This window comes from Malurus melanocephalus, unplaced genomic scaffold (assembly GCF_030028575.1).
Source record: "Malurus melanocephalus ecotype Western Australia unplaced genomic scaffold, MMel_1.1 scaffold_102, whole genome shotgun sequence".
Lineage (NCBI taxonomy): Eukaryota > Metazoa > Chordata > Aves > Passeriformes > Maluridae > Malurus > Malurus melanocephalus.
This window is the reverse complement of record NW_026623334.1, coordinates 1189601-1202634: the sequence shown is the minus strand read 5'-3', so window position 1 is coordinate 1202634 and position 13034 is coordinate 1189601. Positions and strand designations below refer to the sequence as shown.

Here is a 13034-nt window from a genome sequence, read left to right as displayed (position 1 = left end):
AAAGATGAGCTGAGAGACATTAAAACAGGCAGTTCTGGCTGGCCCTGCACTTGCAGTGGTGGGTTTAAATGTTTTATCTCCATTATGTCAACAAATGACTTGCAACTAATTCAGTTTGAGGAAGCTACTGATTTGGGATTTATGCACTATCGAGAGATCAGTTCTGGTGCAGCTGAAGCTCTACCAAGCACTTCTCTATATAAAGAAAAAAGAAAGATGTTGGTGTGGCTGAGAGGGAATAATGTATGGCCACTGGCAGCTGGGTCAGCTGACAACAGGCTGACCTCAATCAGTGTTCATCCCAGAGCCCTCAGATTGGTTCACGTGCTTGAACTCTTCAGGATCATTTCTGCTTAAACTCTGATTCTGTTTTCATTGTATTTAGTAGGACAACTTTGGTATTTGACACTCCAAGGTYAATCACTGGTGCTTTCAATTCAGCAAACAAAATGCATCCATTTGGTATYAATTTCTAGTTTTTGGTAGAACTGTGTTGGGCAGATGACTTAGCCTGCAGCAAGAGCTTAGGGAAGTAAGTTGATTCAAGTAAAAGGAGTTTGGCATTTGGGAAGTGAATGCTTATTCCAAATTATACTCTGAAAATCTGGTTTCTTGTGGCCTCTTAGAAGTCTGCTGGAAAGGGGCCTTGTTTTTTATGGTCTGCCTTCTTAAAAATAAATCAACAGTCACTGAAAGTTAGRAAAAGCACATCTTGATTTTAAGAAGAACAAGTGAGGATTTTGCATTTTTTCCACCTATTTTATCTAACATTCTTTCAGTATGATGTTTGGGAGCTGAAATACCACTTACACAATTCCAAGGAATAAGTTCTGAAGAAAACTAATTATACTATTTCCCACAGCAATGCTTAATATGCAAAGATTGCTTCTAAATCTGCTTTCCAGGTCATCCTTCTTTTCTTCACACTTCCATTTTGACTTTCAATGAGGTAATTTCACCCTTAAGCTCATTAGTTTCCATAGGAAATGAATTATAAAAAATGCTAAGTGTGCCATATGAGGTTTAACATCAAAGACATTTCTAGACAGACCATGAATATATGTTGAAGCTGTATTTAGTCTGTTGGGTATTCTTCTCAGTGCTGCTGAGTTTCACTTGCTTTCGTTAGGTAAGTGTTGGCTTAGGACTTACCTTTTTTTTTTCCTTGCAATCCAAATTAATCTTTAATTGTTTASAATAAAATCTACTGACTGGACTATTTGAGTCAAATGTGTTTTGTTAGGGCTCGTGTGCCACCCTCCTGAGGGGGAAAAAAAACCCAACAAAACAGTTTTGAGTAGAAAGGTTTGTTACCAACTGCTCCTAACAAAAAGTTAAGAGTTCTGAAAAGAAACCTCTGTTCATGTTTTGCTACTAAGTTTTAAGTGGATTTTTCTTACTACATTTTATTCTGAATCTTCCACGTTAGGATGCATTACCTGGATCTTAAATCTGTTGTTTTCCCTTTGAGCCCCCATTCCCAGGTAGTTTAAGTACCTGATGGTAAGAACCTCAGCACACCCAATTTTTGTCAGCTTACATAGCTTCAAGATTTTTTTTTTAAGCTCTGTTTGAACCGTGCAAAAAAAAGGAATGCCCACATATTTTTATCCAATTAGGCTACCTAACACATTGGCTAGAGCATTTGACTGTTATATTCCAGAATCATTCATTTTAAAAAGAAAAAAGGTGAATATTACTCAGTTTTGCTGAAAATAATACGTCTCTTTGCTACCTCCGTAATGTTTTTTTGACGTTTTCCCCCATGCAATTGTGATTGGAATGATTTTTTCCCCCTCTTCAGTGAGTGTTTGGAGTATTATCCCATTTGCTGTCCTGGTTACAGAGCACAGAATCACACAGCAAACCCTGCACTGCACAAGAGTAGAACTGAATCTGAGCTTATGCATCAGGGATGAAGTTTCCTGTCATTAAAAGTGGCAGCATAGCTCTCCAAAGTAATAATAGCTGCTAGAAACAAAATAAATGCCATAAGTAATACTATTTAAAAACTAATCCTAGTCAATATTTACAGCTGAGAGTATTAAAGCTCTTTATTCCACCCRGAGCTTTCAGAATTTCTTAACTCTGCCCTGTGACTTTTTTGAAGAGTTTGAGTAGAAGCTGTTTGTGTTCCTGGGGGAAAAAAAAAGAGAAGATGAGAACTTCAAAACAGCTGCTTTAGCTGTGGGAGGAAGAAAATATTTTATACATTCCTTGAAGGTACAAAATAAATACCTTGTAAGCAGTTAATTTTAGGCATCTGCCTAAAAAAAACCAACAAAAAGAACCCAAACCCTAATCAAACAAAAAAAAAAAAAAATCAGAAGGCAGGATTTTGCTCTTCTGCCACCACTGGGATATTCCAGATGCTGTCCTGGTGCTATGAGGCACTGCCCATACAACTCAGTCTCAGCAAAACAAAGTGTTGTTACACTGTAGAAATGAGTAGTTAAACATGCTTTTATTGAAAAAGCCACTTTTTCCAGCCCTTCAAATATAACTATTGTCAATAATTGAACACAAGTACTTTTCAAAATAGATTTTAGTACTTCRACCTTCAGAAATKTAATAAGTAACAGARCAYTGAATTATGATGTATRTGAATTTAATGCAGTGGAAGTTATTGTTAGAGTACTGAAGACTTCTAAATACTTTGAAAATCATAAATATATTAACTCTTCCCTTTGAATCAAGTAGCATTAATTTAAAACAACAAAAAACAAATACCCACCAAAAAAAGAACCAACYAACATGGAGCCAGACTTTGGCACTTCAAAACTACTCAGCACAGTCTGGTAATAACAAATGCAGAGACTTGTTTGCTGTTCATGTTTGAGTCAACTGCCAAAGGGAAAATGTGTTTTTGCTTCCACTGCTACCAGCTGCAAGGCTTCTATGTCTAGGTAGACATGTAAACACACAGAGAAAATATAAGGAAAAAAAACCTCTAGTCTTGTGTTGCATATCTCAGACATTAATAGGTGSCAAATGGAAGCTGTAATAGCAGGTGAAATCATAAATAGTTCAGTTAAATATTTCAGGAATCGGTCTTAAATACCTTCACACAGAAGGATTAAGATAACTGGACACTGTAGCTAATACAGGAGAAGACTTGTGCAGAAGATTTCTTTCTGGCAGCTGTTTTATGACATTCTATTGCTTTAAAACAACGTGCTGTGTCAGCTGCAAAATGCAGCTTCAGAGGGAATTTCTTCATTTAAGAAGGAAAAACAATTCTAAATTGTGGGACAAACATGCAGGAGATAGAGAGAATTATCTCCAGGAGGCAATTGAAATACTGATGGGGTTATTAAAGGCAATGGGACTAGCAGGCTTCCCTTTGGTTCAGTGTTCCATTGAATGCCCTGGACTTGCACTCAGGGAGGCACAGCCACGTAGGATTAATTTCTAAAGAAAGGGAGAACTGCAAGTTTGCCCCACCTTAACTGTGTCTTTCAAGTCTTGCCTGCTAAAGGAAGGGGAATAGTTCTCTAGTCAGTGTGCGTTACCAGCAATAAATGGCTGGTGGATATGGGATCAGAGCAGGTGCAAATATCCAAGTGTTGGATGCTGARGACTATTCCTAGTATTTCAGTGTTTTTGTATACATGCTCCTGTTGYCATGGGGAGTCACTTAATGTAGCGGACTGAGATGTTCTAAGCCTATGTAGACCTAATAATGATAAAGCTACATTAGACTTTAATAGAACAAGCATCTGGTATTGGGTTGCTCTGCTTGTCTGTACACTTCTCTAAAGAGTTAGGAGATGAGATAATCATGGTCTTTAATAYTAGAGATGCTAATGCTTGGTAAGCTTTGTGCTAGACTGCAGAAGTTATGAAATACTTAAAATGAAGTTTACAAAACTGTATGCAAACATGCATGATTGAATTCTTACCCTTGGCTGGGCAAGGCTTGGATTGTACAGGTAGAGCTATAAACAGAAGTTAACTCAGAGCTCCCAACAGGAAGACTCGAGTGATACCACAGGGACAGGGACTGATTTACATTTCAGATATCAACCACGGTGTGAGCGCCCCAGGATACTTCCATTCCCATCCCAGAAAAGGGTTTATGCAGTCTGAAGTACCTTTTCAGAGGATGCTTTCTTGTACAAACTATCAAAATCTCATGCAGGAAAAGAGAGATGAGGTTAGTGATCATAAGGGGAGATGGCATTTGTGCTGTGGTTTGTATCCTCGTAATCCCAGTCCCATTGTGTGGGGAGCAAAGACAGCTCTTAACAAAGAGTGACTGCCACACTCAACTGCTTGGCACAGCTTCTGCTCTGGCCATGTCCCTGTTCCCTCTGCRTTTGGGAACTGAGCTTTCCAACTTCCCAAGGACATCACTGGACTGGCGCCTGGCATAGCGTAGGAGCAGCAGGCGTGTCGCAGTTCTGTGAGCTCTCAGCAGTGCTGGCATCTCCACCTGCTGAGCTCTGCTGGTCCCTGGAGGAGCCRGGAGCCTTCCCTGGACCTTTGAACGAAGTGGGGGATTTTGCCCAGAGGGGGAGGCTCGATGTGAAGGCGGCAGAGCTGTTCCCCTCCGCAGTCAGAACCACCGGCTGTTTGTCCAGCACGGCYGGAGCGTACACAGCATTCTGCTCTGACAGGTGATCTCCACAYTGGCTAAGGTGTTCTGCCAGGACCAGAGGCTGCTGATCATCCCCTTCTTCAGAAATAACAAAAACTGGTTTGTTTTTATCTGTTTCTAACATAAGCTCCTTTGTTTTCGAACCGTTGACCAAGTTGATTTTCAGYGGGTTGGAGCTCTCTAGAAGATTTTTGGGGCTTTGGCTGTTAACTGGAGATGCTGCCCCTAGATGCCTTGAGGGATCCAAGGACCTCACATGTTTGCTGTCAGGGGAACTGGCTAAAAATCCAAAATAAGAGTTCCCAAATCTGGATTTCTTCAAATTGCAGGAGGTTAGCTTCCGCTGCCTCTGTGCAGACAGAGTGAGGGGGTATGAGGCATTACTGGCAGACGAGTCAGAGTAAACAGTCTCTGATGCTCCCTCTATCTCCGTGGCCGAGATTACCTTTCTGGTTGGCACAGCTTGKGATCGTGCAGCTGGAGGAAAACCCTGCACAGAACAGCACAAAATCAGTTGATGTGCCACGCAAAGCAGCTCTCTCTCGAAACTTTGATCCCAAGAAAACTAAAAGTTAAAATTCCTGGTCATGTTAAAGGTAAGATGCATTCTTTTAACCTATGTTATTATCTTAAAAAGGAAGAAACATCCTTTATTAGGTTTATAACAAGCTGTTGGTTTGATGACTACAGTCAGTAAGACCCAGATATCCCTCCCACACCTACAGATTCCTTGCAGTGCAATAATAAGACATCAATTATCATAAATTCAAGGCATAWCCAGGGGGGGAAAGGCACACGTCAGAGCATTCAATGAGATAATCCTGTCTGAAGGCATTTCTTAATGTTCTTCTGGGCTGGGGATAATTTCTTAACCAGGTGCTAACTGCTGGAAAATACAGCTGCTTAACATTTCAGGAAAGCCTGGCTAAATTACAATATAATTAGGCCAGAGAGTTTCCCATACACTAAAGAAGGTGGACTGAGATGTTTGCACTGCAGGACAGAGAGGTGAGGCACTGACCAAGGGGAAAACATGTACTATCAGTGACCAGAGGGGTGAGACCCTGACCACCACACCCTCCYCTCCCTGCAAGACTTACACTGCTGTCAACCAGCTTTGTGAAGGGGCTGTTGGTGCTCCAGCTGCACCATTTTTTCTGAAGCTGTGGAATTGGAGCCAGGAAATCATGGAAGGTGCGGGCACTCCACGTGCGCTGCCTGGGACAGGGATTCTCCAGCTGRACATTGCCCTTCTCAGCAGCATCTGCAGCCACGGGGTGGGAGCTCAGCCAGTCAGACACGGAGGCCGGGCTCGTGACACTTCTTTTTAGGTTTTTGTCCTGAAAAGAGGAAATGAAGATCATTTACAGGCATCGTTCATCAAAACATTTTTTAAAGCACTTTGGAAACAGGTTCTTAGTGCAAGAGGCTGATTGATTGGGTGGTTCTCACAGGATACAGCAGTGCAGCTTCTTTGCTCTGCCTGAAGCTTGCTGGCTTCCCAGGAGGAAAGTTTTGCCTTGCTTCCCCAATTTCGGGTTTAACTCTGAAGTGGGAAATTTCAGTTAACACCAGACACAGTCCTATAACGCTCACTAAATGTAGGAAATATCTACAGCTACATTTTACTGGAATTATTTGACAGATCAGAGTAGTAAACTTCACTCTGTAAAACGGAATTCTTCCACTCTCCTTGGTTCTTGGAAGGCTCCAAATGTGTCTGTCTGGGAAAATAAAACTTAAGGGGAATGGAGTGTGCTGAAAGAAATCCAGAAGCAGAAGAGAATCAGAAGCCTCAGAAATGGTTCAGGAGAAAAGACTGAAGTATGTGGTGGTCTTTGTCATATGTAAAGAAAGAATTAAGAAAAGAATGAAAAAGAAAGGAAATAATCAGTTCTCAGTATCTGTGGTGAAGAGAATGAGAAGCACAAGAACTGSATTGGAGCCAAAGAGATTTTCATTTCACATAAAAAATGCTCTTGAGGTGAAAAATGTGCTTTAGCAGAAGAACAAGACGCGCAGACAGGTGTAGAGTTGGCATCATCAGAAGGTGAGACCACATTAAACTGCTGTCACCAGCCCTGTGTGTATGAGCAGAGTTGCTCAGACATGGGAATGAACCGCAGAGATCTCTTCCATACTTTGTAAGTTCTGATGTTGCATTTGATATTACAATTTTTGTCCTCGATATGACCTTAGAGCCAGAAAAGTTAGAGAATTCCTGAGATTCCTATAAATCTCCTTTCATTCTAACACTTTACCTGTTATTTAAGCCTCCCATTACATAACTCTATACATATTTTTAATTTTCAGCTGTGCGAATATGGTTGTCATGAGAAGMATTCAAAATCCACATTCCCAAAGTTTACGTAGTCCTTAAAGAGTGTCTGAAATAAATCCCACAGTGTCCTGGATTTTAAAATCCTGAGAAACCAGAAACATGTAATTTGTTATTTTTGAGAAACTGAATCTTCCCAGTTTCTGCAAATCAAAGAAACTATTTAGTGAATGTGTCATATTGGAAATGGATGGGCAGAGAGGCAAGAAATTAGCACTAGATCAGAAAAAGAAACTCAGTAGGAAGCCAGGAGAAGCATCAGGCTCTGGRTAAGTTTGTTTCAATATTAAGCTCCTAGTCTAAGATTTCATTAAAGGAACAATCTTTATTTATAAGTTTTTAAGCYGGCTGTCTTTTCCTCAGAGGCCTCTTCAGGCTGTCTTAGGATTTATTCTTCAAATGTTATTATAAATACCTCCAAACTKATGTAAAATTAGCCACTGGTTTTGAGACAGATACACTGGAAGTAACTGGGAAGATGAGCAATGTATTTTTGAGATTTTTGAAACAGCCATCTGAAACTTACACTGTGTGAGCAGAAATCAGAGATCACAGTCACAAGTCAGCCAAAGGCTGAGTGATGCCTTAAACCCCAGRGGATTTAAAAAGCCATGCCTCTCCCCAGGACACCTGGAAGCCTCCCAAAAGCCATCCCACCCTCTGTTTCCTCACACCAGCACACACAGAGGGGWTTTTTTGCTCTCCCAGCTCTTCCCTCRTAGCACAAGGCTGGTGTCTTCAAATAGGTTTTCAGAGCTGCAGAGCAAAAGCCAGTTAGTGGCTGGCTCAGGTCCAGCAGAGCTGAAGCTCACACTCTGTGGGCAGCACAGGACCAAGCAGCCAGACACAATTTCTCAGGGAAAAGATCAGGATAATTTTTTTAATGAAAGCTCTTTATAACTTGTTTTGTCTAGTCAAGCAGTTTGGGTGAGGTGAGTCTGCTGGCATTATTTACTGCACTGTGGAGGCTCAGGATTTCACACATCTTTTCACATGGGRATAAGTGCTTAGCTCCTGCCAGGGAACGGGCTGTGCTCCAGGGGATATCTCATCCCACTGCCTGGTGCTGGGCCACAAAAGCCATGCACCATATCCTCTGGGAGCCTTGCAGCCTGGCTGGCCAGCTGCATTTTACACCCTAAAAATACACAGCTGAAAATTCAGCTGTCAACACACTSAACATCCAGCAGCCCTGAGTGTCGAGTGGCCTGATGAGATCCCAATTGAGTGCAGGTTTGTAATTATTCTGCTGTGCTCAGTTTCCCTGGACACCCCTGGACAGGAAGGGCTTCAGCTGKGGGGAAAGGCCCAGGGCATCCAAAAATGCCCTGCCATGGTTCTCAGCTTGGCTTTCTATTCCTTGAGGAGTTTGGTTGGGAATATTGCCTCACTTGTGTGCTGCCTGGACATCACTGAGGAGGCACTTCCTGAGCAAATAGAGTGTTTAATTCTTTGGGTTGCCTTCACTATTTTAACACTTTTATGTTTTTATGTATAAATGCCCTCTGAAGACTGCTTGCAGAAGCGATGTCAGAATGTAAATGGAGGTTTTACCTTCCTGGGAGCTGGGTGTGTGTGTGGCTGCCAGCAGGTGAAGGAAGGACCAGGGAGGGCAGGTGCCCAGTGTGGGTACAGCTCCCAGTGCCCTGCTCCACACCAGGTAACGCTCAGGGCAAGGGAGAGCTCCAGAGCTGCTTTCCCTTCTTTCCTTCTTTCTGTTCATCAGAGTGGCCAGCTGGAGGAAAGGCTCAGCACGTGTCTTACACCAGCATAGGAAAATCCTGACCAGCCTGGCCTCCTGGCTAATTTCCTAATCAAGTGCAGGGATACAGAATGCTTTTGTTTTGTAAACTGTGACAGAAGTATTACACAGCCTGTCCTGGGCATGTGAGTTCCTTGTGCTGCTTGTTTATCCTCTTGTGGGAAAAGAGAGAGGGCACTGGAGAAGAGAGTATTGACCTGGGAAAGGCTTCAGCAGACACTTGTAATGAATGTGTTGTGTCTGCACTCACTCGAGGTTGAAGAGGTGACAGCCAGACCYGAGGCTTCTGAGCCATCATCTGTTCCTAAATAAATGAAGGAGCAGAGGAGTCCAGGGGAAAGAGCTAAAATAAGAGAGAACCTGCACAATCAATGAAGGTTTCTGTCTGTGAGTTTGGAAGTGCTTTCATTCGAAGTACATGATTTTTTTGAGTCTGCACCATTAATTTTCACATCAGCTTGGAGAGAMACCTTGTGCCAAGTGAGGGGCTGAGTGAATTCCCCAAGCACTCAGCGTGGGGGCAGGGGCAGGTCTGGCTCCCAGGCCTTTCATTGCTACAGCTSATAATTGCAATGGAACATCAGCTTTGCCAATTAACACTTCTGCAGGCTGGTCCCACTGCCTGCTGGCAAACATCTGCATCATCTGCCATCACAGCCCAGGCASAGGTCTGCATTTGCTCTTCCCAAAGCTGGGAAGACACTGGCTCAGGGGATCACAGTGCACACCATTTGATGGCAGCTCAGCTTGAGGGTCAGGAGAGCTGCCTGGTTCAATCCCTGYCTTCCTAGAGAGTGGCCATAAATGGGCAGATGTGCCCAGTGCTGTCCAAGAGGGACCCCAGAGTGTGTCCCCACCTGTATCTTGTAGGTGGTGAAGCTCAGCCCGCTGGTCCCAGGTCCGGCAGAGATGATAAACACTTCATCACTCCCCGTCTCAGTGGTCACTGCAGAGATGGAGGAGGGCACATCTGGGTCAGTGTCCTGAGGAGACCGTTCTGTGCTGCCTCTGCAGGAAATGACTGAGAAAGGAAGAAAATCAATAAAAGACTGCTTGCAAGAGTCCAAAACATCTGTTTCCAACTCCTCCATGACAAACCCTCCTCCCTCCCTCCCCAGAAAATCTAGAGCAGGCTTTGGCTGGCTGTTGCACCAGCCAGAACAAAATTCAAGTCAACAATTTGCTCTCCTGAAACTGCAAGTTTTTTAAAAAAAAACTAAAGGGGAGAGGAGAAACACCCTTGRGTCTGCTGTCTAACAAAAATGGGCATGAACTGAAATCCCTTGTGTTAAACACACAAGGCTGGGCTGCCGATCAGAAACTTGCAGACTTGCTCAACTAATTGCTTATTTCTATTTACACATACTCATTAATACTGGGAGCTGTTCTTTTTGGTTAAACCCCAGTGAAGCTACTCCGATGCTCCAGGGACTGCCATGGAGCGGGGTGTGTGTCTGCATGTGTCCCCAAGGTCTGTCAGCTGGCCCAGGCAAGGAGAATTCTGGCCACAACCTCCTCAAGAATTTGGGGAAGTGTCATGGCTGGAAGCACAGAATTAGCTTTTTGTGGAGATACCCTTGAGAGAGCTGAGTGTGCAGTGGCTGATGGTTCACTGGCAAGCTGATGGCGTGTCACACACTATATAAAGTTGCTCCCTGTTGGCCCCAAAAGGGGCACTGGGACAGTTCATGTGTTGTGACTCAGAACTGCAGCAATTGGCACTGTCTGCAGCCTGGCTGGGATGCTCTGTTCTGGAAACAGCTGCGAGGTGAGTGTCACCAGAGCACCTCCACCACACAGACCCACGGAAACAGGGATCTCCAGGTGCTGGGGTTGGCCAAAGACAATCTGAGCGTTGTAAAACCCATCCTCTGTGGACACAGTTAGGCCCAGGGCAGGTGAAACTCTCCCACAGTTGATGGAGCTGTCTAAGTTGTTTGCAGCAGSCTGAACCTGCCGCATTTGCTCTGCTAACCCAGTGTCTCTGCAATGCCATGTGCTGCGACAGCCTGTGCTGGCAGYGCTCCTTGCCAGGGGAATCACCCTCCAGGGAGGGGGAGCAGCACAAGGGACACCCCACAACAAAGGCTTTCTGCTGTGGAGCAGCTCTCCAGCTGTGCACGGGTGAGAAGTGCCGGGCACTGCGGGCAAGCGGCGATCTGATGAACCGGCCCCGGGCTCGGGGTGCCCTGACCCGCTCCGGCCGTGCCCTGCACTTACCCGCCTGCTCCCGGCTCACAGAGTGGTTGTTGTTTTCATTCTCCCGGCTTGGCACCACCAGCTGCAGCTCATTGATATCGACGGTGGAGTTCTGGATCCTGTTCTACAACTCAGAACATGCCCCAGTAAACATGGTCAGATAAACAGTGCAACAGCCAATGTGAAAGAGAGAAACAGAAATTGCTGAAGCCTTTAGCACTAACCTCCTGGTCACTGCATGCGTTGGATGAGCTCCTTTTGGGGCACGTTCTCTGCCTGGAAAGGAGAGACAGCAACAACAACAACAAGCCCTCGAGTGAGATAAAGATCCACAGCGGGAAAGTTCTCGGCTCTGCTCATCCTGCGAGGGGAACCCAGCAGGTTATGAGCATCCAAAATACTTGCCAAGACTCAAGGCAGCAAGGCCTGTAAACAAGGGGAGAAAATTATATGCTCATGTGGTGGGAAGTCAGCTGAAGAAGAGAAGAGCCTGTCATCTTCTTCCCATGCTCACTGCAAAAGCAGGAACAGAGCTCAGATCTCTGCCAAGTCCCACCAGGCTCCCCCCTGACAGCTGCTCTTTCACATCACTGACTGAACAGCAGGACTGAGATCCTTCAGTCTGGGCAGTGACATCGTTCTTCTCCTGCTAGACAGAATATTTCATCTGCATAGCTAATTCTGGGCTATATTTAGCAAGCAGACAGCATCAGATGCTGCTCACTTGCATGAATGTTTGACTAAAGGGAAATCTGTGGCAGATGATCACGGGATGAACGAGCCCCTTGGCTGAAGGGACACACACATAAGTTCTTAGCCACTTTTTCGTATTTTTATCAAAACTGAGATGATGAACCAGCCAGTGTTATGGTGATTGGTTATGGGTCAAACTTTGGGATGAATAAGAGTTAAAGGTATCATGAACAAAGGCTGGCACTGATGGAGGTGACAATGAGTGAAATGTGTGTTTGTGTTCCGTGGCTCTCCACGGGGCAGTGCAGACACAGGGGAGCATTGAGGCACTGACAGAAATGATGCAGCTCAGGTTATTGCAAAGGCAAATTCTCACTCCCAGGTGATAGGTGGGGAGAGAGGGCAGCACTGAAGGCTTGATGGAGTCACCCAAGACGTAAAATGTAGTTGCAATCCATGGTTTGACAGCAAAAGTTTAACTGCTTGGGACAGGATTAAAATTAAATAAGGTGGACATATCTGTTGTTCTTGGGGCTTGGGAAAGAAAATGAAAAATCCCCCATTACTCGAGCCAGGCCTCATGGCCAAAAGTAATTAGAATTATTGGCCAACTAACAACTGAAGCTTTCATTCCCTCCCCAAGTAGCAAACAAAAGCTGCAGTGTGGCAGAGACTTGGAGTTTCCCCAGAGAGCTTTGCCCTGGCTCAATGCAATGAGCCTGAGCAGATACTGCTGATGACTTGGTGCATTGGAGTGGCAGTGGGTGCCAAGCCCATCCCAGGCCATTTCTACTCCTGGCAAGGCAGAGCCTGCTACTTTTAGCTGAGCAAGAGCAGCAGAGAGAAATGGGAGGGAAAAAAAAATCAACAGCTAAACCTGGTACCAGAGGAATAAATAAAGTATAAAAAGAAAGTGGAAGGCAAAGTTTACGAGGCCAAGAGCTTCAAGGTTATTCCTGGCACCCTGTGCAATGCCCAGTGCAGCCAGGACAGTGTCACTGTGTTGGGGGGTCCCAGCTCTGAGGGTGCTGCACTGCCAAAGCATCGGCATTGTCCCCTCTGTGCCCACCCCTGCCACCCTGACATTCTCTGCAGCGAGCACAGACTGTGGCTAACACACATTTGACACCTGATTTCAAGCCCCTATTTAGGGCAAGAAGCATAAAATAGAGCTTGATGGGCTCAATCTAAAAGAAGTTTAATGCCCAGTGCTCCATGGCCTCAGCAGTTTTATTCTGAGCTGCWTTAACACCCCACAGCTGGGAGGGGCTGAAAGCTCCAAACAGTGCCAGCGGTTCTGGGGCCAGAAACCAAAACCCTCGAGGCATTTATGGAGGAAAGAGGGAGAAAAGGCTCTCCCAGTGCAACACAAGAGAGGTAACTCAGCACAGGGCATGGCATTGCTTCCACCTGAGCTCCCTGAAATGCTTCCAGTCTGACGA

At 44.8% G+C, this 13034-nt stretch overlaps 1 protein-coding gene across 1 annotated transcript in view; it reads right to left on the bottom strand.

Annotated features, from left to right (window-relative positions):
* Positions 1–2575: 2575 nt before the first annotated feature.
* Positions 2576–13034, bottom strand: part of LOC130575293 (uncharacterized) — a 30218-nt gene continuing 19759 nt past the window's right edge. The window contains exons 3-7 of the mRNA XM_057369080.1: positions 11124–11175; positions 10921–11023; positions 9558–9721; positions 5701–5940; positions 2576–5090 (exon numbers count right to left, since the gene is read on the bottom strand). Coding sequence (XP_057225063.1) covers positions 4353–5090; positions 5701–5940; positions 9558–9721; positions 10921–11023; positions 11124–11175 — 1297 coding nt within the window. The 3' untranslated portion in view covers positions 2576–4352. The remainder of the gene's footprint in view (positions 5091–5700; positions 5941–9557; positions 9722–10920; positions 11024–11123; positions 11176–13034) is intronic.